Source organism: Numida meleagris, chromosome 10 (genome assembly GCF_002078875.1).
Source record: "Numida meleagris isolate 19003 breed g44 Domestic line chromosome 10, NumMel1.0, whole genome shotgun sequence".
NCBI classification, from domain to species: domain Eukaryota; kingdom Metazoa; phylum Chordata; class Aves; order Galliformes; family Numididae; genus Numida; species Numida meleagris.
The window spans coordinates 16,266,341-16,293,509 of record NC_034418.1 but is presented as its reverse complement, the minus strand read 5'-3'; the positions used below and the strand labels follow the sequence as shown (position 1 = coordinate 16,293,509).

Below are 27,169 nucleotides of genomic sequence, written 5' to 3'. Positions count from 1 at the left end.
TTCGCTCGCACGCCACACTCAAGATGGCGGCGCAGCGCCGCTCACGCCTCGCCACACTCTCCTGCACTGCCCCTTCTCGCTTCCAATTGGCGGGTCGGCGGCGCCAGCCAATCAGCGCGCCCGCTGCCGCTGCGAGGGCGGTGCCGCGGCCTGGCCCTGCTGGAAGCCGCGGCCAGCGGCGGGGTGCGGGATGAGCGGGTTCTCTCCGTGCTTGCGCTCACGGCTCCTCCTGCACGAACCCTGGGCGGTGCTGCGGGGGCTGCGCCGCGTCTCGCTGGCGGCCGGCCCGCGTCAGGGCACGGCGGGCTGCAGTGTCACCTCTGGCACAGGCATGGAGGAGCTGCTGAGTCGCTCCGTGCCGCCGCTGCCGCCCTACGAGACCAAGGAGAAGGCGCCGCCCCCGGCGGAGCTGCGCAGCGCGGAGTTCATGCGGTACTACCGCGGCCTGCCGGCCGGGCCGCCCCGCGCCGAGCTCCTCACCCGCCTGGCCCGCGACTTCGGCGTGGACCACGGGCGGGTGGCGGAGTTCAGCGCCAAAGTGCTGCAGGCCCGGGAGCAGCAGAGGGAGCTGGGAGCCCTGCTGCAGGCCGAGGACCGGCTGCGTTACTACCTGAACCCGCGGTACCGGGGGCTGTTCCAGCACCTGGGCCGCCTAGAGGGCGGGCTGCGCTTCCTGGTGGAGCTGAGGGGAGACCTGGTGGAGGGGCTGGCGAGCAAGGCGGTGGATGGCCCTCACGTCAAGGTGAGGGCGGGGGCCGCAGAAGGCAGCCAGGGCCCGAGGGGGTGTGTGCGGCCGGGCCGTGTCCCCGCAGCCTGGCTCATTGCAGAGTGTCTGTGAGGGGATGGCACTGGGGCAGCACACGAAGTGCTGCGCTGACACAGTGTGACACAACGCAGCTGAAGGTGTGGCTGCCAGGCTGCGTCGGGAGCTCGCAGGAGGAGCGATGTGTCGTGGCGTGACTCCTTGCTCTGACAGCAGCAGCAGGTGGTGACAGGGCTGCCACGGTCACAACTCAAAGATTCTGTTTGAAAGAAGGGAGATAAGTTAGCCAACTGAAAACCAGGTTGCACAGGGCTATGGGCAGCCTGACCGGGTGCCTGATTCAGTGGTTGGCAACCCTGCTTGCAGCAGGAGATTGTAACCAGGTGATCTTTGAGGTCCCTTCCAACCTAAGTCATTCTAAAACCTCTCGCTATTTAGGTCCAAATTAAGTTTGACAAAAATGGGATAACATAATGTCAGTGCTGAGTTCCTAAATTTGCTAGAAAAACTGTACATTAAATGTGGTCGTTGAGTGGTTGTAGTGATAATTGGTAATGCTGTATCTCTAGTCGGATCATCTCAAGTAGCAACAGACCAAATTTGCAAAATTAGCAGGATAGAATGTTGTAAAACACACACATTGTGTAGTACAGTATGCCAGAAACGTACTCAACCCGTTTGAAAGTAGGAAAACTTTCTCTGTTATCTGCAGAACTGAAGCTTCAGTGAAAAGGCTCTCATAAGCATTCTGTTATGTCTTCTCAAAACATGATGAAACCAAACGTTTAAAAAAAAATGCGTCTGTGCTCAGTTCTTGTGGTCTTTTTTGCACTTGTTCATCAGTTCTATTTTTCAAATGTAATATGTTCTAAAACAAGAGCTGGCAGTAAATCACGCGTAGCCAGGGAAGCTTAAGACAGCCCTGGTTTGGGCTTCTTGCGTGTGTCTGTGACCACTTTGGCTGTGAGAATTTACTCTCTGCGCTGTTTCTTTTCAATCTGCAGTTTCATATAGGTCATGCTAATCTGTTTTCTACAGTAACCAAGACTGCAACTATGTGTTGTTTCCCTCGTCCTGGTGTATCTGGGAAAGGTTGTCTTGCTTTTGAACGGAGTGTCCTGCTCAGCCTTTAAAATCTATTTGCTTTGGTTTCATTGTTCCTTAATCATTAGCAAAATAGATCAAGTGCTGCAAGCTGGTGCAGCTTCATCTTCAATTGAATACAGCCTTTTTCCTGAGGAGTCCACCGGAGACACATACAGGGCATATTGTGAATTAAAGTTTTTCTTTGTAGCTTGTCCCAGAGGTGGATTTTCTTTTCCATTAAATATGACTCAGCTGTTACTTTCATAGGCCTTGTGGACAATGTTACAATGACTGTTTCCAAAAACCAGTACTGGCTCAGAAGGCGTTGTTTGGAAAGGCAGGGTGTAGTTGGGCACGATTATTTTTCATGATGCTGTTTGAATTTCTTATGTCCTTCCTTCCACCAGAGGACACGTGTGTTTTTTGGTGTCTTTGTAAATGAATTAATTTTCTGATGTGCCCCCATGTAGTACACAGAATGAAATTTGCTGAAATCCTGTTCTTTGAGTTCAGCTCTCCCCATTACAGTGTGGAACACTCCCAGCTCCATTATCTCTTTTTCGACCTCAGCTCCTCCTTCCTGTGAGTTGTCATATCTTGTTTGCTTTCCCAGCTCCAGCGTTTGAAATACAGCCTCTGGTGAAGAATTCATAATGTTATTGCAGGTAGCAAATAATTGACCTACTGCATTTAAAATATCCATCTTTCCACACGATTTAGGAAAAAGTCAGTTGAAAGGTCAAGTTGTTGCTCCCCCCCAAAAAAAAGAGCAAGAATTTTTGTCAGATTGATTTATAAGCAAACCTGGTTCCGTAATTAAGCAGTAGTTGAGGTGTATCTGCAAAATTGTTGTTCTAGTATTGGTCTACTGGAAATAAGGAAGAAGCTCTGTAGTTGAGTGTTCTTTCCTCTTAGAGCAACTTAGGTAAGGACGTGAAGTTGGACGTTGCCTTGAAATAACTGCAGCCTCATGGACAAGGGCTCCCGCTGGATTAGAATATCTGCTCTCTTGTATGAAACAGTTGCTCTCTTGGCACTCCAAATATTGAAACAGTTTCCCTTAAAGATCTAAGAAGCCCTTATCTAGAGAAACAACTGGAAGTTAACAATTTTCCTACAAAAGCAGTAGTGTTTGCTATTCACCTGTCTAAAGGCCTCTCTGGCCACCTCTAGTTGTTGCGGGTTTGATTTAAATTCTACCATACATAAAAGCAAAACTACAAAAAGAATTTTATAATTGCCTGCACTGAAAACAGAATGTGGAGATAAAATGAAATAGATGGTTATGATGGAGGAGAATTATAGAACGTACTATGTTGCCTGCTGGCATTTGGGTTTTGCCCAGTCTGAAATATTTCTTATACAGTCCTTAGATTTTACTTTGCATTTGGAAAGGCCTATTAAAACAAAAATTAACCACTACTGTGTGGTATAAATATAAAATAGTTTTATTTCCTCAAAACGTATCAGCACACAAACAGCTTGGACTGTTAGATACTAGTTTATAAAGCATTAATGTTTGGTTTTCCTTCAATACGTTGTAGTAAATAATATGTTGAGGTGGTAACGTTGTTTCCTCATTGAAGTAATTTCCTCATCAGAAGCAGGATTTCTTAATACAAGAAAATCAGGCTTTTCATAAGGGCTTTCCCATCTGTTGCCCAACACAGACCTGATATGAAGATCAGAAAACCTCTATTTTTCTGTCTTATAGCAAAATCACAGTTTATTATTCACAGCCAATAGAAGCCAAAGTATAGTTGATAATTTTTAATACTAATCTGAGTACGTCGAGTTGCTCACGTCTAAAATTGGGCTGCTCGTTAAGAACCATGTGATTTTTTTTTAAAATTTGTTCTTATTTAAGGAAGCATTGGCTAGAATTCTATGACTGAAAAAGCCTCTGAAATGAAAATATGAATTAATTTACCACTAAATATATGAAATAAGAGAACCTGACTTAAGAATGTCATTACTGGAATCAAACCTTTTGGAGGTTTAGTGAACATTATGACATTCAGCACAGCTCTGTATTTTGCTCGCGTGACTTGAATCAGTTTTACAGCATCTGCAACGTGTGTTATGTTTTTCTGCACAAAGAAATGTTGTTAACATGCACAATTCTTTGAGCTGTGTGCAATCCTGTTACTTTATGAAGCGTTATTATTTACAACCGGCAGATGACGTGTGTTGAGTTACAATTCCTCATAAATAATACACCTGTCTACCAAAGTCATTACCAAAAGCAGGTCAGCTTCACTTTCTTCTCTGTTACAGTTGCATGGCTTTTATGCCACTGCATCTTGGACCTAAAGTAGCTGTGTAATATGTTCTGTGTTTTGGAAAGTAACTTCCAGTCCAGTTAGACATCATTATGTCCCATCCTACAGAGCATGCTTGCTAAACTTGTAGCTGCTTCAAGAGGCAAAATGCATCTGATTCTGTGTTTTTGACTTGTGAAAGTTTCCGTGTAGCATTGCTGCCTTTCTCCCATGTCTGTGGGAGACTCAGTGACTAGCAGGGTGCAGCATCTGTGTTTTCCCTCCTAGCTGCTAGACTGCAGCTTGAAATGGTGCTGGCTTTCCAAAAAGCAGGGGGATGACAAGAGAGCCATAGGATTCTGTTAGTGTGACCCGAACTCTGACAACTCTGGCTTAATTTACTGGCTTGCATCGTGCCCTTACAAAAGAAAACAAAACAATCCTGAGATATATGTGGAGGCTGTCACTACAATGAGGGATATTTGACCAAAATGATGTATGGGTTTTTTTGATAAACTTCGGAGCTGGGCTGAAACAAGGATTCACAAGGCAATCCTTGGAGTCAGAATGAACTAGAGTCAGACTATGCTTGTTGAGGACACTCACACCTTCATGTGAATAAATGTACTGTGAAAAAAGAAGAGAATTCAATTTTTCCCATTAAAACTGTTGCTGGTGCTCAGTCCTTGTGGAGGTTGCAGGCTGGTACCCGCTCTGCTGCACTGCTCGATTCCTGCATGGCTCAGCCCTTCCTGAGGAGCCCCTCTTGGAGCTGTTGGTACACAGACTGTTTGGGGCTCTGCTGCGTGCTATACCTGCTGCTTTCTCTTTAATTTGGTGGCCTGGAAGAATTGTCCAAACAACTTTGCCTGTTCTTTGGAGGTAGTATGGGAGCACAGGTTCAATATGTGCATCCTGTAAGCCTGCAAACTCAGCACGCTTGCTGTACGTGTAGATCTGTTCGTTTGGCAGGAGCAGGTATACAGTTTTGACCTAGCTAATGGTGTCCTTTTTAATGTCATCTCTCTGCAATTATGTTATTTTTTTTCCAGCTGCTTCTATATAGGCTAGCATTACCTAGAGATAGAGAAGATAAGAATGTTCTATTGAAAACATTGGTGAAAAATTGTGAAGACAACGTGTCTGTTAGCAGGATGGGTTTTCTTTAATGTGGTCCTCAGCTCTTTCAGGTCTTCAGTGGGATGTGTTGGGGATAGCCACATATGTACGTTAATTTATTTTTTCAGAGGTTTCTTTCTGTGCTGGTGACTTGCATTACATGGCTTCCGTTGTCGTCCAGTTTGCTTACCTTATAAATGAACGTGAAGGTGAATTTTATGTACATTATTCCAGTTTCATGTTCACTTCTTACTAGCATATACAGCCTTGTGATACAAGTGCAGGTGGAAGTACAGTTTGACAAAAGACTTTCAGCTCATCTAGCAAGCATGTTATATAACATGAAGGCAGCTCTGCTGAGAAAGACCAATAAAGAAATAATTTACACAGATTTGGAGCTGTGACCTTATGGAAGAGTTTATGGATATTCCCTGTGTTAGGAACAACACGATTGACATTTTCAGTATTTGCCGTTTGCATCAATTTATGCTTCAATAAGCAAGCTCTTATCTTATATTTTTGAGGATGCTACTGAAAAATAACAGAAAGATAGCATTAAATTTTTGTGTGCAACAGAATTGTTCTGTGCAGATGAATGGTAGTTTTCTTCCAGGTGGTTCACCTGCGTAGACAAAAATATATGCCAAACAAAAGCCTCTGTATTTCAATAACACAAATTAATAAGCCTGAAATGAGCTGGAATGAAAAACTGAAGCTCTCCTATAAGGAAAATTTGTCTACTTTCTGTATAGAACAAAGCCAGGATTTCTTACGAATTTACCTTGCAAACTCCACAACTGTGATCAATAGCACCAACTTTGCTTTAGGAGTTTTTGTGGGAAAACTACATTGAATCCTAACTGGAGGACTTGGGGTAAATTGAAATATCTAATCTCAGTTGGCTGCAAGCATAGGCTGGGTTTGAAAATATTAGTTCTTCTAGTGCATTGACTGAAATGCTAAAGCTAGCTTTGGTTAACAAAAGCCAGCGTTGCTTTCTTTCTCTCTGTTACAATTCTGGTAGTAGTTTTGCTTCCATAGGAAAGTCCTGAGACTACATCTAAACTTTAGTAAAACGTTGTAAGTAGCAAGTGTTAATTTCTAGATGGATTTACACTTTTTTTCCTGTTATTTTAGCTAGATGTAGCAAGCTAAAGCACATTGGAGCACAACTTTGTGCCTGTGTGTTTTTTATCTACAGCAGTGGCTATTTGAGAAAGGTCTGAATAGAGGGTGAGGAGCTTTTGGTTTTAAATAAATGGTCATGAAGTTAGTTTCAGGTAAGCCTGCAGTTCTTTTCAGGCTGTTGGTAAGTTGGTGCTAGCATCATGCTGTGTCCTATATGCAAAGCAAATATAAGAAAGAAAAATAACTTTAGAATCTCTTTAAGGGATATTCACGCTGTGCTGAGTTAAAGAAGACTTTACGAACACAAATAAAGAATTTCAGATAGGAAAATCTTTAATAATATAGGCAGCAGGAAATTAGTGTGCAATATAAAATTCATTATGATGATGAATGCTTCTGGAAGTATTTGATATTAGAGTTGGCTTTAATTTCGGTATTGTACTGTTCCAAGTCTACTGCTATTTTTGAGCTTTGTAGTCTCATGCTGCTGCTTTTGTTTCTCTTGCTGAAAAATTTTCCCATTTATACAAAAGTTAAAAGAAAGTTCTGTAAAGCCTATGGTGTTAGCTGCATCGTGCTCCAAGGTGTGCATCTCCCATTTCATTTTCCTGAGTGGGTTTGTGCTGCTCCAGTGCTATTGTATCTACTATGGTAATCTTCCAAAGCATGAAAGACTTCAATACTCAGAAAAGATTCAGAGGTAGAAAATTAGATTGAATTTCAAATCCTTATTTTCATCAAGTTTCCCATGATTTGTTTCTTGCTATTTAAATCAGTATATCTGAGCACTTATGCAACTGCTACTTTATTGTCAAGACTTCTCGAATGCTTCTACTTATTGTCTGCTTTTCCCCTATGGTGTTTTGCATTAATGTCTGTTTCCCTGTCTGCAGTTTACTACTGACAGTAAATGCATTCTTCCTGTAAACATTTTCATTGTTTTAGTCCTGTGTGTGGAAAGCTGAGCTGTTAGGCCTTTAATTTTCAATACATGCATTGTTTTCCTTGAACTTGCCAGTGTTGTAGTTTGAAATGATCATGTTGTTTTTTCTCACATTTGTGTGTTCTTCCCTGGCTTATTTTTCCTTTTGTTTTTTTTTTCCTGTTTGCAGGAAATGAGTGGTGTTCTAAAGAACATGCTTTCAGAGTGGTTCTCTACAGGATTCCTAAATCTGGAGCGGGTCACGTGGCAATCACCTTGTGAAGTGCTCCAGAAAATTAGTGAGTAAGTGTTAAAAGTTCCTAATTCTCACTGGTGAAATGGCACTGAAACGTTTGTGACTGCACAGATCCACCATTCTCGAGATAAGTGCTTTTCCAATACTTAATCTCAGGCTAGGTGTAATTAAGGAACAGTTGCGTTTAACTCAGTTAAAAGCGCCCTTTAAAAATCTACTGCAGTTTTTAAGTAAAGGACAAGGGATTGTTGCCCCGCTATTTGCTCACATAACATGTGGATAGAATCACAGAACTGTAGGGGCTGGAAGGGATCTCTAGAGATAATAGAGTCTATAGGCTGCTGTCTTTTCTAGCAAATGAGTTTCCATGCATCCTTCTCAGTTAGCCTCCAGCTCATTACTAGAGGTGCTGCTACTTTTCCTGCAAACCCAGACTGTCGCTGCGCTGCCTTCTTGCACTCCCTTTCTTCCCACAGGTGCTGCTGCCACTGCTACCTCCATCACTGCTGCTGCCTTTTCCCCTCAGTCTGCCCCAGCAGTCATAGCAGTGTTGGTGGACAATAAGTATTTAAGTGTGATGGGGTGCCAACACTCGAACCTGTTTTACCTCTCAGGTAGTGAGGCTCCCTTTCCAGGCTGGAACTGGTGAGGTGTGCAGAATTGCTTGTAAACTCTATGTGAAGAGAGCACGGTGGTTGATATTTTTTATAAGCATTCCTTTAAATCTCCAATGTTTATTTTTGACTTTCTGTCAAATACTCAAAATTATAGTGATGAAGTTGAAGGTTGCTGAATAAAAATTAAATTGTGTGGTGCTCTGTCATATGAAAAGCTTGAAAAATGAATCTCTAAAGAAAGTTGTGAAAGTACATGGCTTAAATGTGGATGAGGCGAAGAGGAGATCTTACACAAGCTGAACTTTAAAATAAAAAGAATTGGTAATATTTAATCTTCAGGGTGTTTTAGCAAACATACCAGACTTTCAAATGTAATAAAGAAAGATATTTTGGATGATTGTTTGAAGATGTGACTGTGGGAGCGCTAGCAGAAATTTATTTTCAGCTAAGCATAGGTATTGTTGATCATGAAATACTAAAGCATTTGGCTAGGTTAGTGAAAATTATTAAAGTATAAGATGTCACATCCTTCTGTCTGCATAGTACACAACATGGACCTGTGAAATAGTTCAGTGTATTTTGTATATTGCTATTATTTGAATATTTTAAAAGCAAGTGACACTATTAGTGCATGGGTGGTGCACTGATGACAAATATGTTTTAAAATGGGCTGAAGAAGAATAGCAGAAATGCTCTAAGGTATACATCAGCCTAAACATTTAAAGACGTTTAGTAGGCAGTGTTGGGATTGGAAATCCTTTCTTCACTTTCCTGTGAAAATTTTGCAGTATTTCACAAAGATGATCGTGTTATCTCTACTTTGTAGTTTGGGGAAACTAGTTCCTTAGAGGTGTGTGCGGACTCAGATGGCTTAGTCACCTGAGTTGGGTATCCTACAGGAAACAGAAGGTGTAAGTGAGATCTCACAATGAGCACATCCCTAAGAAAACCAGAGGGCTGGTATGCAGTAGGCCTTTTCAATTGACTTTGTCACAATTTGATGATGGATTTTACTTTTTCGGATTGCAGCCCAATTTTTAATCTGGGAGTTCTGTAACTAATATCAATGCCAAAAGTACTGAGTTTGTAGGATTGGAAGCTGCCTTTGTTTTGAAATGAAACAACAATGGTTTGTTTTTCTTTATTGAGTTCTGAAGCTGTGCATCCTGTTAGAAACTGGGTTGATATGAAGCGTCGAGTGGGGTCGTATAGAAGATGCTACTTTTTTTCTCACTGTGCAATCCCAGGAGAACCATTGATAGTCTTGCACGTTGCATTAACCAGTGATATCTCCAGCAGCATCCAGGTACAGTCACTGATATATTCAGTCCACAGCAAAGTGCTTAAATTGCAATGTATGCCTTTTAAAATCTCTAATTTCTAATAGTTTGAGAATATTTGGTTTTCTTTCATTTGTAAAGAGATGAGTTGGTTTTCCTCTTAAAAAAAATACAGGGATTTTCTGAGTATCTCCTATACTATATAAGCAAAAATTTGGGAGTTTTGTTCAAATTCAAAAAGAATAAGTAAAGATAAGACATAAATAAGAAAATACACTAGGTGAAATTAAAACCTCAAAGCAGTTATAATTGCTTCTGAAAATTTTAAACCCCATTACAATTATTTCCCACACTTCCTAATGAATAAACAGCCTTTCTTTCTTGATTGGATTTTTGTTGTTTCTGATAGAGAATAACGAATAAAGCAGTGGGAAAACATGTTAACACATTTGAAAGTTAGGAAGAAAGGCCCCCTCACGTGTTATTAAAATAGTAATTACCAGTAAATGTTGTGTTTTGTTCTTATTTTCCCAGGCCATAGTGAAAGAAGTGGAACCTTTAGAAACAGAAGATGCAGACAAAATTACAACAGCAATTTTTTACTCGATCAGTTTGACTCAGCAAGGACTGCAGGGTGTGGAACTTGGGACCTACCTCATCAAACACGTGGTAAAGGAGCTGCAGGTAAGTGTGCAGGGTGTACATAAGATACTGTTTGGCCAATGTGTTCCCCTTACGATGCTGTTTTAGTTTCCATTTTGTCTCATTTTTCAAGGTGGGGAGCTGCTAGGTCTTCTACACTTCTAACTTCTTGCCACATTAGCCTTTGAAAATCTGGAAAGAGTTGGAAGAACACTTTCTGCTGTTGGTTAATGCCTGCCAGATGTAGGCACTGTCACATAGTTGACATGTGCTGGTTGAATTATTTGGTTTGCCAAACCACGTGCATTGGTTGCTTAAGAATCCAAACAGTACTTCTCTGTTGAACGTGGATATAATTTGGCTTTATTTTGACATCTAATGTGTTATATGATTCACTGTTGTCCATCAGTTGAGTCAATGGAGCAATACTCCCTTCCAAGCCCTACATGTATATGTACATCTTTGCTCAGACGTTTCTTACAGTGTAGGAAGGGAAATGTCTTCAACACTTGCAAGTACCAGAAATCAGTTCTGCAAGTTTATATAATGTCCTGGCATGCTGTAGTGTTATTATTAGCAGTTTTAGGACTACATGCTTCCATTAGAGCCTTCTTCCAAGCAGTGGGAGAAAGGCATGGGAATTGACTTAGGGTGCTGTGAAGGGGAAAGTCAGATTTCTGTGTTAAGTACATTATTTCATTTAAGAGTCTTTAATATTAAAATTATTAACAAAGTTACTACTTCAAAGTAATGATCAGTGCCTGTGTTTGTATTAATTGTTCCAACGTGTGGATTAGTAATGTTTGGAAAATTATCTGTGATTTACAACTTCATTTCTATTTACAAAAATAACTCAAAATTGGATGCACCAAATTTCTGCTACTGCAAAATGATTGACTAGTCAAGTACTGAAGCAGAGCTGGCTGCCCTGAAGATCTTGTTGTGTTGTTTTTTTTATTTTAATGGCTATTTTGGCTGAATTTTGTTGCTTCTTGCTTTCAAAACAGCTTTTAGATTAATTGTCTAATGTGCAATAGTCCAGGTATAATTAGGCTGTGCCATCTGCCTGATCTTGACTGAGGGGAAATTGGGATAAATTCATGCAGTCGTCTGCTTTCAGATCTGAAATTATTTCTGGATAATTGAGTTGCTCTCATAAAATAACCCCATTGACAATGTATTTGTCCATCACTAAATTGCTTACAACATTGGAAAAATTATGAGTGAGTTGCAAAGCAAAATAAACATGTCCAACTTAGATAACATAGGTGCAAGTTCAGAAATGCGATGTGCCCAACAGAACAATTGCTTTCTTATTTAATTGCTTTCTTATTTGTAATTAAGACAAAGTTTCTACATTTCAACATTATAAAATGCAGCCCTTGTTCAGTGTTCATCAGTTACGTAATGAATAAGAAGCAGTGTGGCTGAGATGCCTTTAACATCTGAAACAGGCTACATTCTTGTGATTCAGGAACGACTGTCATTTTCTAGACTTATTTCTTTTCCCTGTTTCCAAAACTTTATTTCCTACTGCATGAATAGAGTTTATTCTAGATGAGGATACAAGAAGTAACAGTTGGTCATGTGCTGCTGGAATTCTGAATGCCCTCATCTCTTTAGAACAAGGCCAGATACTCTTCTTATATACATCCTTCAGTCAATCTGAAAAGATCAAGCTGACTGCAGGTGAGAATTTATGAAGTGAAGCACAGCACACTGTTTCAGGAAGTTAAAGACACGATCTGCTTGTGCAGTCTGACTTGAGCTTTAATAATCTGTGAAAACCAGCTTTTATTTACAGGCCAGATTTTTCCCTTTAGATCAGACCTTTTAAAGTTAAATTTCACTCTCCTAATTTTGTCTTAGATCTGAAAATGTTAATTGCCTTGCAGACTTCACATCCAGACAGTAAGTCAGCCCTGCCCATTATTTTCTCACCCAGTACACTTAATAGCCATCAATCTACTTAAAAAAGCAGGAACATACTGTAAGAATGAAACTAATGCTCAAGAGGGAGTGCGTAGAAATATTTTCCCCCCAGTTTTCATGGGTTTTTTAATCATCTAACAGAATTTTCAGTCAGCATAGCAGTTGTATTTCAAAAAAGAGACATCTGAAAGACAAAGATTTCAGTGACTTCTTGTCACCTTCTTGTTTATCCTGTGGTGATAAGGTCCATCTCTGTGATGCAGTATTAGACTTATTCAGCCACGTTTAATTTATTTTAAATAGCGACAAAAATCAGGTATTGTTCTATATCAGGGTTTTGTCCTGCAGTGTGATTTAAATGTATGGTGCTCATCAGTCACTTTTTGCCTTCTGAACAGCTTCATACAGTGTTCTTTCTAACATGCTCCTGGGAAATTGAGATAATTGATTTTTATTTTTATTAATTGAACAGATCTGTGATCTATCCGGTCTTACAAAATCAAAAGCCCACCCAGTTACTGTGGCTGTTCTGATAATAGTACTGATGGGAACATAGTACAGGAAAAGACTATTTTTGTACTCTTCAGCACATTCCTGAATCAAAATCAAAGCATGGCTTTGGTTTGCATTGTTGAGGTAGGGGAACAGACAACTTCACCTCACATCCACTGAGGGTCTGTTTCTCTGCTGAATGGATATGAAGATAGCATGTACAGAAATCTGAAGTTAGAATATATTTCATTTCTCTCTCCAGAAATCTTTTCATTTGATCGTACTTTATGACAATCTTGTAGAGCTTGGGCAGCAAAATAAAGCCTTTTTTGTAGGTAGATAGCAAGTCACATCATTTTTGTGAAGTCTGGAGTGAAAAGATGGAATTTAATCCAAAACCACTTTAAGCAGCACTTACAAGCACACAAAGGCATGATTATTTTGGTGCTGTAACTTGTGAGGTAAAATGGGCTTAATGCCCCAATCTGTTGGAAGTAGTCATTTTAACTAACGGCCATGTTAAAGCTGTTTTAAAACTATAACAACCTCCATGTGTTCTCTCTACACCATTCCTTTTTTTCTGGTAACAGACTTTGTTGGGGCACCATTGTAGGTCTGTGATGAGGTAGAGAGATGAGAGATAATCCAGGGCTGTTTCTCTGTGAAGAATGTGGTTCCATAATGATTTTTCTTTGTTTCTTTGGTGCTAGTATCTTGTTCTCTTCTCCCCACTTCTTCCTGCTTTCTTTCTCTTCCTTCCAGAGCATAGTTCTTAAATTTGTTCTCTTGAATTCTGCAAGAACTGTTTCCCATTACGTATCTTATGTCTGTGAAGTGGCTCTAAATCATCCCGCTGTGCTCTTAGCAGTGGTCAGGATGAGGAATTATTGAACATGTTCCTTTGACACGTAGTCGATTGTTCAGCCTTCATTGTAAGTGTGGTGACTCCTGTCTCAGTGGACTTCACCCTTCAGTGGAGAGAAGTTGTGTTTATTTCAGCTTCAAAATACTTGCACTGTGAAATTTCTGCCAAGTTAGCTTGTTCAAAGCAAAGCGGGGCACGTGATCAGTCCTGCTCTTGGCAGCCTGATTGAACGCTTCTCCCAGCGTTCTGAAAGTCCCAATCAGTGCCTTAAACTGCACAAATGCTCACTCTTTCTCTCTGGCCAGGTGTACGTAAAGGGCTTTGCAAGGTTGTGTACATTCAGATGGGACATAATTCTTTGGAGCAGCATTATAGTCACTTACTTGAAAAGGGACAAATGGTGTAACAGTAGTGCTGAGCTGACTTGGTGACGGCAGCTGAAAGTGTGTAGTCTCAGCAAAAGGATCTTGATAGTATCAGAAATTTCATCTCGTTAAGCTGCCAGCTGCCTTTGTAAGAAACAGAGTTGAGGACTCTAATAGGAATATTTTTTTTTCTATAACCTTTGCATTACTTTGCAATAAACAACTCCCTATTCAAGGCACTGCTGAATGGCCAAGTGATCCAGGTTACGTATGTTGAGACTGTCTTAAATTCAACTGATACAAAAATACATGGGAGAGCATTTGAAGGAGTTGAGGATTCTCTTGTTCATTATACGCATTTGAATGTTAATGCTTGTAGGCTTTTATAACTTGCCATTTGTTTGAGTTAACTTCTGTTAACATCCTTTTGGCCTGCAGAATGGTATTTGATTCATGTTTTCCCAAGGCACTGCAAACAGTTAGAACTGTTCTTTCTCCTCCAGTGAAACTCGTTTATCTGATTTTCCCTTAGCTTAACCTGCTCTGACACTTCTGCTTGTACTGCCATTGTAACCTCAAAACTGAATCCTCAGCTGTCATTCTTCATAAGGAAAGCTCCAAATTGGGCCTGTCATGAATGTGTATCATTAGATCAAAAAAAGACATGCACTAAGTAAGAAATATGCTAATAACCATCCCTTTCCCCCACTGAAGCATTTATTTGGGAAGACTTTTAAAAACTGTACTGAAATACGGAACTAGACGGTATCTACCCTATACAGTTATGCCTATAAATTCAGTTATGACCAGATTTTTGAAAAGAAAGTCTCATTAAGGGGCAATTTAGTTAGAACTTAATTTTTAGAAATCTTTTTAATTCTTCTGAACTGCTGGCATACATGCTACACAAGAACTTAGGTAGGGTAGCACTTCTCAACTTCAAGGAGCGTCAGCTATAGATTCCCTCACTGCGAATGCGTTTTTATTAGGACCATTAGGAAAACTGCAGCAATTGAAGCTCTGATGAAGGTTACAACCCTCAGTGTTAAAGCACAGTTAGTTTGAGGCTCTCTACAGAATTTAATGGCCACTGCTCTGAGTCTCGCACTAATTTAAGCAGATGGAGGACGCGTGAAGTTGAGTCACAGAAATGGGTCCTTGGTTTCATCTCTTTATGTGCTCAGAGTTGGCAGTTTGAATCCTTAATCTCTGCCTAGCTGTTTTGATTTGGTGTTTGCCACAGGAATTGTAATATAGCCATCCCCTTTACATAATTATAACAGGGCAGAATAGGACCTCAGGGAGCTAGCTTGGGTGATGCACAAGGGTGACTGTTGACAAAAGTTTGCTACGCAAATGACTTAGAAGGGTTTTGTAAACCAACTTCTGTTGTTGCCTAAGTGTGCCCTCTCTGGGTTATTCTGGGGCAAGCGTGGGCTGAGTTCTTTAGTCCAGAGATACTACTGTGGTCCCAGTTCTCCCTGCAGGGATCTGAGAATACGCTACCTATGCATTCTGGGTTATATTAATGTGTATAAAGCAAGGAGCGAATAACCTCAATAATCTCTTCTTCATTTCTGGGAGCAAGCTCAAATTTAACTGGATTCAGCTAGTTTTCTTGAACTGTTTCAGAAAAAAAAAAAGTGGGTGCTGGAAAACAAGCAGGCGGATGCCTTTCTAGCAAGCTGGTAGGTGCTGATGAACGTATGGAGAGATTTCTCATTAGACATTTAATTCTGAATGTGTTTATAGCCTCTCTAAGTGGTCTGTAGCTCAGCTGAAGGCACATCATAGCAATTCAGGCTGCAGATGACAGACACAGATAACTAGTGGAGCCTTTGAGAAAGCTGCTTACAATTTTACAGCCTGTGGCATTTAGGGGAGAAAACTGATAGCTACTGCGTGACTCGATAGAACACTTAACAATTGGTGACAGGTTTTAGCTTTCTGGTTGGGCTGTTGATAATAGCTACCTTAATTTGATCTAGGTGACCCGGGGAGATCATAATTTCCAAAACAGGCTTTACTTTCATTGATGAAAAATGTGACCTTGGACTTCAGCTTTCGGAGCGCAAAGCAGAGATACAGATAACATGAGAAACAAAACAAGTGAAAGGCAACCAAACCCAAAAATCTACCCCAAGACAAAATGAGCAGCTGCTTCTTAATGGCATGTGGGCTTCTGACAAGAAAATAAACATTGATGGATCTCCACCAATAGCCTTAGAAACTAGCGCATCAATTTAGCAACAGCATAAATGCGCACACTTCATTGCATCTATTTATTTTTCTACAAGAAGTGGCTGCCTCAGATAAGCTCCTAAACTCAAGCAATTATCAGATATGTAGTAGTCTGTACTCAGCTTCAAAATGGGGTCACTTTCCTATGTCTTATCTGTCCTAGGAAGTGTAAAAAAAAAAAAGGCATCATTTCCTATTTTGTATTTATTAATAGAATAGAAACTACTACATTTGTGATGAATATTTTGGGTTTTACTTGGTGAACAAGTCGCTCCTGGAAGTGAGTGATAAACAAAGAGCAGCCAACATCACAAGGAAGCAAAATGACCGTACTTAATTAACAACTTCGCAGTGGTTGCTATTAATACACAAGAATGGGAAGGAGTTGTTTGTTCTCCAGTCACTATGGATGGTGTGCTGTTACCCCCTCGGCTCTGCAAGCTGGGAGATGAGATCAGCACTGTTACCTTACGGAGAATGAGAATGGCTCAGCTTCTGTGTGCGAAGCTGTTGGCTGTGTTCAGCAGGAAAACAGTATTTTCAGATAGTGCACTTTTTCAGCAGATACAGTGCAAAAACTTCGAGACTTCGCTTTCTGGTCAGCCCCTTTTTCTCCTGGACCAATCAGCTTTTCCTTGTACCTGAAAGAACAATTTCTGCTTCCTGAATTTCAACAGTACCTTCCATCTTCCCTTATCAGGTTTTAACCCTAAACATCTGTGAAGAATTCATGAAAGAGACCTAAGCAATGTGCTCCCAAAGGCACTTTGATAGGATGAAGCAGTATCATCAGAAAAAACTGATAAACCTTTTAAGGAATAAAATCCCATCTTTGGGTCAAAAGGAAAGACATCTGTATTCCTTGAATTCCTATCCAGAGGAAAATAACCTCTAACAACTGTTTAGTTTTTCCTTTTCCTCATTTTCCTTTTCCCACCCCCTGCTGCACAAGAGTGACATCTGTACTCCCTCTGGCAGCATGTCAGATTTCCCATTGGTAGTTCATTAATTTGAGAACTTCTACCACTTTATCCCCATCTCTTGTGTTCTCTGTGCTATGGAGTAAAGATGAACTTGAAAGCCCAGCAGAAAACAGAAAAAGAACGACCTCCATTTTGAAATCCAGCGTGAGGGAACTTTGCTGCTGCTCAAAGATGCTGACATAGGAAGGGTGTCTCACTTAATGGGTTGCAGTTTTTTGTTTCTGTGCCTTCAGATTCATTTGCAAGTGTAGACAGTGGATGAGTTGTCATCCATCACTACTGCGTGGACAGGCAGGTGGGCACTGGGTCACTGAATCTTCAGAAGGGATGTGTAACCCTCCCCTCTGGGCAGAAATCTGCCCAGCTGCAGTAAGGGCTGACGTGCAGAAGGTCTGGTTACTTGCCAGCAGTGTCTCAGCAGCTAAGCTGTGGGCCAGCCACAGAAGAGCCACTCACCAGTGGACAGCTTTCAGCTGTGCATGAATAAATGAAGGTAACAAGTGATGCTGCTCATTAGCATCTTGACAGAACTGAAAGCTGTCGGCTCCCTTCTCCAGGGACAAATATCTCAATGTATTTTTCCAGTAGTGCTTAAAAATGCAGTCCCGGGACTTCTTTCTGTGTTTTCTCTGGAGCAGTGTTTCTGTGCTAGCAGTGTTTTCCTGGAGGTGGGAGCAAGTGTTAAACCAAGGGAAGTGCAGCAGATAAGGGAGCACCTGAGCACGACTCTCCTTTACCATACTAATTAAGATCCTGCTGCTATAGAGAAAAGTGGATCCTGGATGGGATTAGGCATACTCCTTAATTGAGATACACTGCATGGAGATGGATAAAAGGAGATTAAAAGAAGATTCATTTGATTCTGTATTCGAATTTTTTTTTAAGTTATTATGAACTGATTTGTGGATGAAAGAGTCTTTATATCCCTGGGGAAATATTTAGCTTGGGGCTGGGAAGGGAAAGTTCTTTAACGGGTATGGAGTTGCTTTGTTCTGTTTTCACTTCTGCCTTTTTCCTGCCCCCCAGTTCTTTTTTTTTTTTTTAAGGTTAGCGTGATCATTGCTCCTTTTCTCAAGAGCAGAGAAGAATCTTTTCTTCTGAAAATATAGAAGAAAATGTTGAAGAAACATTTTTTTAATTTATTTGCTATATCCATACCCTCCGTGGCCACCATCTGCAGTAAGAGCACAGCCCTAATAAACTGCTCTGTTTTATAAATGCTGTATTCTCTACACACTTGTGCTTCAGAGAGACTCTTAAAAATAAAATATTATCATGTCCTTGAGTGGGAGTCTTGAAAACATTGCAGGAGATCGATGCCTCCGTGGTATTGCACTGTCGGACCATGGTAGCTAGAGTAATTGTGACTATGGCCCGGTCAGGAGCTCCTGGGCTTTCTTGGTGACAGAAATGGCCATTTTGTTCAACATGATACTGAAATGAGTGTTTTTATTAAGTAATTTGCTTTTTGCTCTATCCAGTTTTCCAAAGAGATGAAAAGGGATGTTTCTTTGCATCTTCTGTCTACCTGTCTTGCTCCTGCCCGGTCCCAACAGAATTCTATTATGCATCTGCATGCTATTTAGTGAACTCCAGATAAGGGGAGCTAGTGAGGTTATGCATGTGTAACCCAGAAAACTGAACAGGTCCGAGTGGTCTGGGAGTCTCGTGGTACCAGAAACCTGCAGAATAGCAGTGAGCTATTTGGGAAGCTCGGTGTGAGAAGGAAAAAGACATAAATAACCATCAGAGTATTAGTTCAGTTACTGAGGCTATTAGTAATGTTGTGTGTTCAGATTTGTAATGGGGATATGCCACGGGTCTGCTTTCCCTGGCTTCTGTATCCTCATGAAACGGGACGCAGGCAGCACCGTGCCGTGGAGCACAGCGGTACCCGAGGATGCAGCAGCACAGGTGCAGTCTGAAGGCCCCAGCAGCACGCATTCCATTAACATTTGCCTGTGTGAGATAGCATCTCAGTGATGATGGCTTTTTAATGGTTATCTGGGAAGTGCTTGAAGTAGAAGAAAATGTGTTTGGTAGTCATTTAAAGACAATTTGCTGCTGACATTCAGATGCTTCTGTAATGCTGATAAATGTCTATTCTTACCACAGTTTCCTTTATGAACAGTAATTAAAACACAGTGACTGTTTCATTACAGCAGTGGCTTAATTCTGTTCCTTGTCCTCTACTTGCTCCTTCAGTAGGGTTGGCTTTTGATGTCAGTTTTGCTAATTCCAAGTGAGAGTAAGTTGAGCAGCCATCTCTGTTCTTTGTGTTGATGTGCCCCAAAACTAATGTACAGTTTTCATTATGTATGTTTTGCTTTACAAGATTATGTGATTAGTAGTTCTGACTTATGGATTGATAGGAGTAGAGCAGAGGCTTCGTAATGTTTAAATATTTATTAACTTTGTAATTTTTTTTTTTTACTGCCTGTATATATTTCTTACATTGCTACATCATCCATGTTGTTTATAGTTTCTGAATAGGATGAGAAGTACAAAAAAACTCCTTCAGAATTTCAGGAACTACTTATTTCCCTAAAAAACTGGAAGTTGTACCTCTACTAATTTTCCTGTAGGCTGAATTCATGAACTCTCCTTGATTTGTTAAACATAAAAAACATATATATATTTAAAAGGTTTTGAAAACATATGTTGATTTATCTATTTAAATCTTATTTCTCTGAATAACTTCTTTTATGGCACACGATTGCGTTTATTTCTGCCTGTAAAATGATATACCAGCACCCAGGGCTGATAAGTACTACATCAGTACTTTTAAATAGGCTGTGTGTTTGTGGACTGTGATTCGGTCATTGTTGGTTTTCTTAGTGCTCCAGGTGCCCTTTAGTTTCTAACCTGTTACTGTCAGGGTGATTTCCCAGGGAGGTGGTGGACTCACTGTCCCTGGAGGTACTCAAGGAACGTTTCGATGTGGTGCTGAGGGACATGGCTTAGTGGGAAATACCGGTGATAGGTGGACAGTTGGACTGGATCATCTTGGAGGTCTTTACCAACCTTGGTGACTCAATGATTGTGTTGTTTTGGGGCTTCAGGTGTGTGTACCAGTTCATTTTCAGAACCCTTCATCTTCACTCAGGCTTCTCATTGTCAGTCGTGACAAAACTCATGAGTTTTTTTTGCTTTGCTTTTGTCTGCAGAAAGAACTTCCTCAGATAAAAACTTTTTCTACTCTGTCGCCTATCCCTGGGTTCACAAAATGGCTCGTTGGTCTCCTCTCCTCGCAGACAAAAGAACTGGAAAAGAATGAACTCTTTACAGAATCAGAACGCCAAGAACTGTCTCAGATCACAGGAGATTGTACGACTGAAACACTAAAGAAGCTCTTAAATAACAACGAATGGGTGCGATCGGAAAAGTTAGTCAGCGCGCTCCATTTGCCACTAATGAGACTGTGTGCCTGGTACTTGTACGGGGAGAAGCATCGCGGCTATGCACTTAACCCAGTAGCAAACTTTCACCTTCAGAATGGCTCTGTGTTGTGGCGGATAAACTGGCTGGCAGACACAAGCCCTCGGGGCATTGCTGCTGCGTGTGGCATGATGGTGAACTACCGGTATTTCTTAGAGGATACAGCCACTAACAGTGCAGCCTATCTGGGGACAAAAGCCATTAAAGCCTCGGAGCAGGTTCTTTCCTTGGTGTCTCAGTTCCAGCAAAATAGCAAGCTTTAAGTAGTGTGAAAACTAAGGACAAACGTTCCTCACTTGTAAAGAGCTGTCATATTTTGCAGTGTCTGTATTTAAATGCGAATGTCCCTTTATAAAACAAATTTACTCAGCGCAGCAGGGTACAAAAGCATCTAAATTATCAGCTGTCTTGCTTACATTGCCATATAACCAAAGCCTGATTTGTTGCAGTTGAATCACTTTAAGTACTAGACATTTGTTATGTACAAATGAATTGGAGGTATGTATTAAGGAGTGAGCAAATTCTCTCAAACAGTAGTAACTTGTACGGAAAATACTTTAGCCATACCATTACTCTGTTGATAATAAACGTGTATAAATGTCATGGTTTTGGCTGGGATAGAGTTAATTTTCTTCATAGAGGCTTATATGATGCTGTGTTTTGGATTTTTGTTACAATAGTGGTGATAACACTGTGATTGTAGCTGCTGCTGAGCAGTGCTTACACACAGCCAAGAACGTCTCAGCTTCTCGTGCTGCCCTGCCAGCAGGCAGGCTGCAGGTGTGCAAGAAGCTGGGAGAGGACAGAAGCAGAACAGCTGACTCAAACTGGCCAAAGTATATAATTGTAATATAAATACAGTTCTGTATTACATGGTGTACACCCAGCAATAAAAGCTGTGGTAAAGAAGGAGGAAGGGGGGACGTTGGGAGGGATGGCTGTAGAATGTGCCCTGCTTTCCTGGGAGTCGCTGCACCGTCTGCCTACCCATGGAACGTAGCAAATTAAATGATTGTTTTGCTTTGCTTGCATGCACAGCAAGATCCCATCAGTTCTCGTGCTTTTACCTTTCTGATTCTCTTCCCTCATTCCACCTGGGGAGAGTGAATAAGCAACTGCGTGGTGCTGAGCTGCCTTTGGGGTTAAACCACAGCAATAAAGTGTGTTTTCAGCAGGAGCTGTGCTTCTCTGTCACACTGCTGCCATAGCTCGATTCGTACCAAAGTATCTGGAAAGAAGTGTTGCATGAAGGTAAATTTTTTGGTCAAATATATTAGCAAAATGGTAGTCTACAATTTTATTTCAGTAATGCCTTTGTCTTTTTCTCCCTCAAACACTTCAATGTAAAAACACTAAAATTCACACTGAATCTTTGCTTTGTTGGAGCACTGGAAAGCCTTATATTAATGTTCTTGAAAATCAGGGCTTCTGAGGGAAGCGGGTATGTAGTATTATAATTGCACTTTTTTCTGCTAAAATATAATGAGCAAGAAGGAAGTGTTCAAATAAAAGCTGATAAAGAGCTTTTTTCGTGAAGAGGTAGGTGTGATCTGTAAACCAGTAAAATAAACTTTCTCATTAAATCATGTCTAGAGCATTTCAGTGTGTACCCTGCTCACTTGGCAGCCTTTCTTCATTGTGGTATCACCAGAGAAGACAGACCATCATCGTAGCAGAGATTGATACTGTTGTCTATTTCCAGATTTTCTCTTTGTCTGATCACATCACTGCCTTTTGTTCCCTTGAGAATAAGAACATTTTGATACGACAGCTGGTCATCAGAAGGGGCAGCTATCCTATGCGAGGTGGCCTTCATTATTTTGAGAGCTGGAGGACTCAGGCCCAAGGATTAATCACTCGAAGTACTGGAAACTTTTAGTGAGAGACTTTAATCAGACAACTCCATCCTGGCCGACCTGAGGAAGTAACTTCAGAGAGGTCGTCATATTTTGCTCTTGGATCAGTAGTTACTGTAAGCAGTCTGCACAACCACGTGTGTATAGTCATTATAGTAGCTTGTCTAGAAGCTTTTAAAGTCTATGATTCCTGAAAGTTCTGTCTGAAGTTTGACACAGACGTGTTAGACCTGGAAGATGAACATGTGGGAGTACGCTGTGTGCATATATACGTATTTATAATGCATTTATATCCATGGATAGTGGTTTTTCAAGCACTTCTGATTGAAAGGTGGATATCTGCAGTTTAGAATATCAGACCAAGAGGCTGAACAAACTACTCATGTGTTTTTTCTTTTCTGTGTAGAATGGACATTTTGCTAATTAGATTTCAAGGTGAAACTTAGTTGCTTGTAAAATATGTACAAGATACTCTTGGTGGGAAGGAATGGAGAAAGAGAACCTTCTCTCTTTGTTATAAGCTCTTCAAATTTGAGTAAAACAGGTTACTTACGATGAAAGAGTAGTGAAAATGCAATGATTTTGAAAGGTTTATTTTTTAAAATTTTGAAGCAGGAGCTATGAGAGTAATTAAATGTGCATCTACCATCTACAGATGGAAATGAAACATAATCCTATAGTCTTAATGCTTGAGGCTGATGAGTTTTTTTCCTCTTGATGCATGAGAATTGGTTCAATAACTTGAAGTGGTATTATCTTACCAGGAAGAAAACCAAAGCTTGCTAGCATTTTGTTACCACTTTGATGTCTAGGGACATCCCTAGACTTCTGGCTTACACCCAACACAAGGGCACTTCACTTTGCAGCACGCGCATCTCAGCTTAAGGGAAGCTTGCATCTCTCTTTTTCTTCCTGTTGCTTTTAAGATCAGGAAAATAAATACTGTCATTTTGCCATGTGAAAGCAGCCGTAAGAGTTTCTCCCAAATTCTAATACAGTTTTGTACCCTGTGGTTGCAGGGCTGGCTGCTCAGCTGCTTACGGCTACAGCTCAGCTGGCACGTTGTGAACAAGGCTACCTCCTCTACCTCCTGCACGTGCCACGTTTCTCTGACTTCCTGGTCAACTTGGTGCTTTAGCGGTCAGCTGGATTTAGTCAGGAGCTGTTCTAAGTTGTTGGAGATGTGGGGCCAAGCAGCAGATTATAAGCAAACATTACTGGCATCTTACAGGAGCTGTTACGGATGGGCACATTTGTCATATGACATCTGTTCTCCATCAGAACCGTCACACCTGCAGAGTTATTTCCTCCTCAGCCGCGCGTATGGATTTGGTTATTGGCTGCGTTTTGCTTTCTGAGGTCACTTCATCTGTTACATTGATAAGCTAGCAATGGGAGGCTGAAAGTCCTGCCGTGACTTCTGTATTGAGTTCGCAGTACAATTTCAAATGCAAAAAAAAAAATCAGTGGAGGACGAAGGTGGGGCAGTGCCTGCTCATAAAAGCCACCAGCTGTTAATTGCTATTAGTTTTCTTTCATTGGTCACTGGCTCCTAAGCATCTCACAGTGCTTGCGTTTTCCAACTTCTAAAGACTGATTTGAGCACGAACAATGCTGAAGAGAGAAAAATACACGCCATCTGTACTACTTCTTAGGATAATAAGCGTGTCATTAGAGAAGGATTTTATTGTATCAGAGTGAGCCTTCGCCGCTCAGGAGGCCACGAGAAGGCCAATGTCTTTCCCTCCTACAATGTGTAAGAAGTGTTACTCTTGTTTTTAAGAGCATGCTCATAATGGGATGGTAACTGCCAGTCCTTTAAGGAAACTGAAATACCAGAGACCCTGAAGTCATCGTTCCTGGTGCTACATCACGTATTCCAATATATTTTAAGACAAATTTAGAGTATATTATGCTGCACAGTGTTTCACTTTGAAGTATCGAGGCTGAAATCATTAGCAAATTTTCCCTCCTGTAAATTGCTCTTTGGATGAAAAGCTAACAAATACGTTTGCCTTTTCCTGATTTCTTTTTCTATTTTTTTTTCTAATTGGTATCAGAGATGCTTAGTCTGTTAGCAATGGTATTGACAGCTGTCACATAATACCCAAAGGTATGTCTTAGGAGAGGGGAAAAAAATGGCATGAATAAAAGGGTAATAGCTTAAAAACTTCTTCCATTGCTTGGTTCTGAAATGAGACATTTAACAACGAGAATAGTTTGGTCGAGTTACAGCTTTCTACTTCTGGCTTATGCTGACTTCTCAGCTGCCCTTCTGGTGCTAATTGAATTCTCCCATTGGAACAGGGTGACGTGCAAGTTTCAGCACAGAGCAGGAGGCAGTGGTTTTCAGTGCAGGTTTTTAACCAGTACTGCTGAAATTGATGTGACTCTGGGTCACGGTGTAACACTGTAAACAGCAGCACAAAACATGTGCTATCTGGACCATTACATGCTGCCTGTAGGACTTGACTTTCAGTCAGAGGTTCTTTAAATCCTTAAAAGCACAGGGAGGAGGAATGCTGACACGTTCACATCTGGGCCTGCTTTATGTTTTACCATCACTTATTTTCTTGGCTGCCCCTATGCAGTCCATAGGAAAAAATAATAATTGTATAAAATATTTATAAGGTACAGTGCTGTTTGTTCCTCAAAGAAACACACCTGACTGCAGCTCTTACTGGGAGCCCCACTGCACCAATGGCATGTGGCTGCCTGGTTAAGAACCCCAGCTTTGCCAGTGGGTTTTGCCAGCAGCCCCATCCCTTAGCCTGCATCCCCGCCTTGCTCTGGGTGCTCCTGCCATGCCTGTTGTTGCTGAGTGTCTAGAAAGGAACGTGGTGCTTGGTTTGGGTGGCTCGCTTCCTCAGTAAGCTGTGACAGCTGATATGATGCTAGGTGCAGCATATAAAGGCATCACAGTTCCGCAGCTGCATCCCACTTTTGAAAGCAAATCAATAGAAATGGTGTTACTTTGTCACTTATGCTTGTTTTATGATCAGCTTACACAATTTTTCTTCTCACTGGATGGGGGTGTCTATTGGTACAAGTCGTATGGAGTTCCACAGGAACTGTGCTCTCCCATGTCCTGGATAGGTAATGAGAGGCCAAATGATGCCCCAGCGGAGGATATTCGGATTGTTTGCACATGCTGAGCTATCACACAGTCCTGTTAGAAGACAGCAGTAAGTGCTTCTTGCATCAGACAGCGTTTCTCTGTATTTCGCTGTAGGCTTTTAGTTTAGCCTAGGCTTTCACAACATACAAAACACATCTCCCGTGGTCTCTGTGGAAATCAGTACAAAGGTTTAGGAGAGTAAATGGACTAAGATAATGGTAGTCTGATTCTTCAGACTCTTGACGAGGAAACTTCCCTGGAACAGTTACTCAATTTTAGTATTGTTTTCTCTAGGAAAAAAAAAAAGAGCAATCATGCTCACTGGAAATTATGTTAAGAGACCAGCTTCAGCAAAAGGATAAACTGTTAATTGGAACAAACATCTTTTGAGTTCTAAGCAAAGCTCAAATAGGTCTGTGTTCAAAATATGTCTTACACTATATGTCTTTAATCCCATATTGAAAATCTGAAGCTCTGTGCTTCACTTCTGGCATAATACAAAGCCTTTTTTTTTAATATGACAGTGGTAGATTTTATCATGGGCTGCGCGTCACTGGGTTGTTAGCCCTGCTGTGGGAGAAGTAGGACAAGTGCTACAGAGCCCTTTCTTGCTCAGAAATCATTACCAAAGAACAGCTGTCCACTGTTTCTCTCCTACCTTTTCCCAGGCAGCCTGTAGAGAGATGCTTGACAAAGTGATGGTGAAAAACAAAGGTAATATTTGAATATAAGAAATTACTTTGTGAGTCGGAGCAGCATAGCTGTATTCCTCCATGGATTTTGTTATGAACCCGATTAAGATAAGGTTACTCAGAAAAAACAGTAAAAACAAAACAAGCTATTGTGGTAGGCCACGGTTACACAATTTAATCAGGAACCTGTGAACTGTGAGGTGAGGAGGAGTATTAACAACAGAATGAATAATGTAGGTTTGCGTGCTTTTAAAGCAGAACAAGGTTGTTCTTACTTCTACGTGGACTTGTTACTTTTTCAGAAGGAAATTATGCTGAGGATTTGAGTGCGGCCAGACTGAAAGGAGTGGCTAAGAAAGGGAGTATTAAGAGAACAGGTTTTGGGTAGGAAATATGTTGAAGAAAGGCTCAATACATTGAAGGATGTAAGCACGTTGTGCTTCCTGAAGTGCCACTGCTAAATTCTAAGGTGTTTAAAGGTTTATATGAGGAAAACAAATGCTATAAAAGAGAGAACGAAATGTTCATTATTAACGTGTTGTTGCACACGTATTTTTCTCAGCGTGCTTATTTATTAACAGTATCATTTCCCACAGCCAAGCTTATGAAAGTGAGTGAGAAGAGGACAGCAATTAGATAATCTCTCTGACTCTTACAGGATTAAAAACTTCCCGTGCAGACAGACAGCTGAAATACAGCTTCTATTGAAATGAACGCAGAACTCCTAATGACTTTCAGGGAGCCCATAATGATTTGTCTGTCTGCTTGCTCATTTGGTCTATCTTGATTTATCTCAGGTTTGCTCTTCCTTTGTGTACTTATTGCTCTTGATGCAGCCTATCAAGCCATGCAACCCCCTATGATAGCTCTGTAGAGATATATTTAATTTGATTTGCTGCCGTCTCCAGGAGTTTATTCTCTGTCAAACAGCTGCCTGTTGCAGTGAAACCTCAATATAGGAGAGCATAATGGTTTACAGATAGAGCATTTAACAACCACCACTGAATGGCATATGTCTGATAAATATGTTCAGAACATAGTCGTGGAATATGCAAAGGCCACTGTTCTGGAACACTTACAAGGATACAGCTGAAAATGCAGCACAGCAGAGAG

At 41.0% G+C, this 27,169-nt stretch overlaps 1 protein-coding gene across 1 annotated transcript; it reads left to right on the top strand.

Moving 5' to 3' along the window:
• On the top strand, positions 134–21,982 carry MLYCD (malonyl-CoA decarboxylase). The gene is made up of 5 exons (XM_021408852.1): positions 134–742; positions 7,470–7,582; positions 9,302–9,458; positions 9,967–10,116; positions 20,120–21,982. Exons 1-5 carry the CDS (start codon positions 191–193, stop codon positions 20,651–20,653), a joined length of 1,506 nt encoding a protein of 501 aa, XP_021264527.1. The 5' UTR covers positions 134–190; the 3' UTR covers positions 20,654–21,982.

Excerpts from the sequence above, each read along its gene's own strand:
- MLYCD (XM_021408852.1), top strand. The coding sequence starts at position 191 with ATGAGCGGGTTCTCTCCGTGCTTGCGCTCACGGCTCCTCCTGCACGAA. Across the intron at positions 743-7,469 it reads TGGATGGCCCTCACGTCAAG|GAAATGAGTGGTGTTCTAAA; the intron begins GTGAGGGCGGGG and ends TCCTGTTTGCAG. Across the intron at positions 9,459-9,966 it reads ATATCTCCAGCAGCATCCAG|GCCATAGTGAAAGAAGTGGA; the intron begins GTACAGTCACTG and ends TTATTTTCCCAG.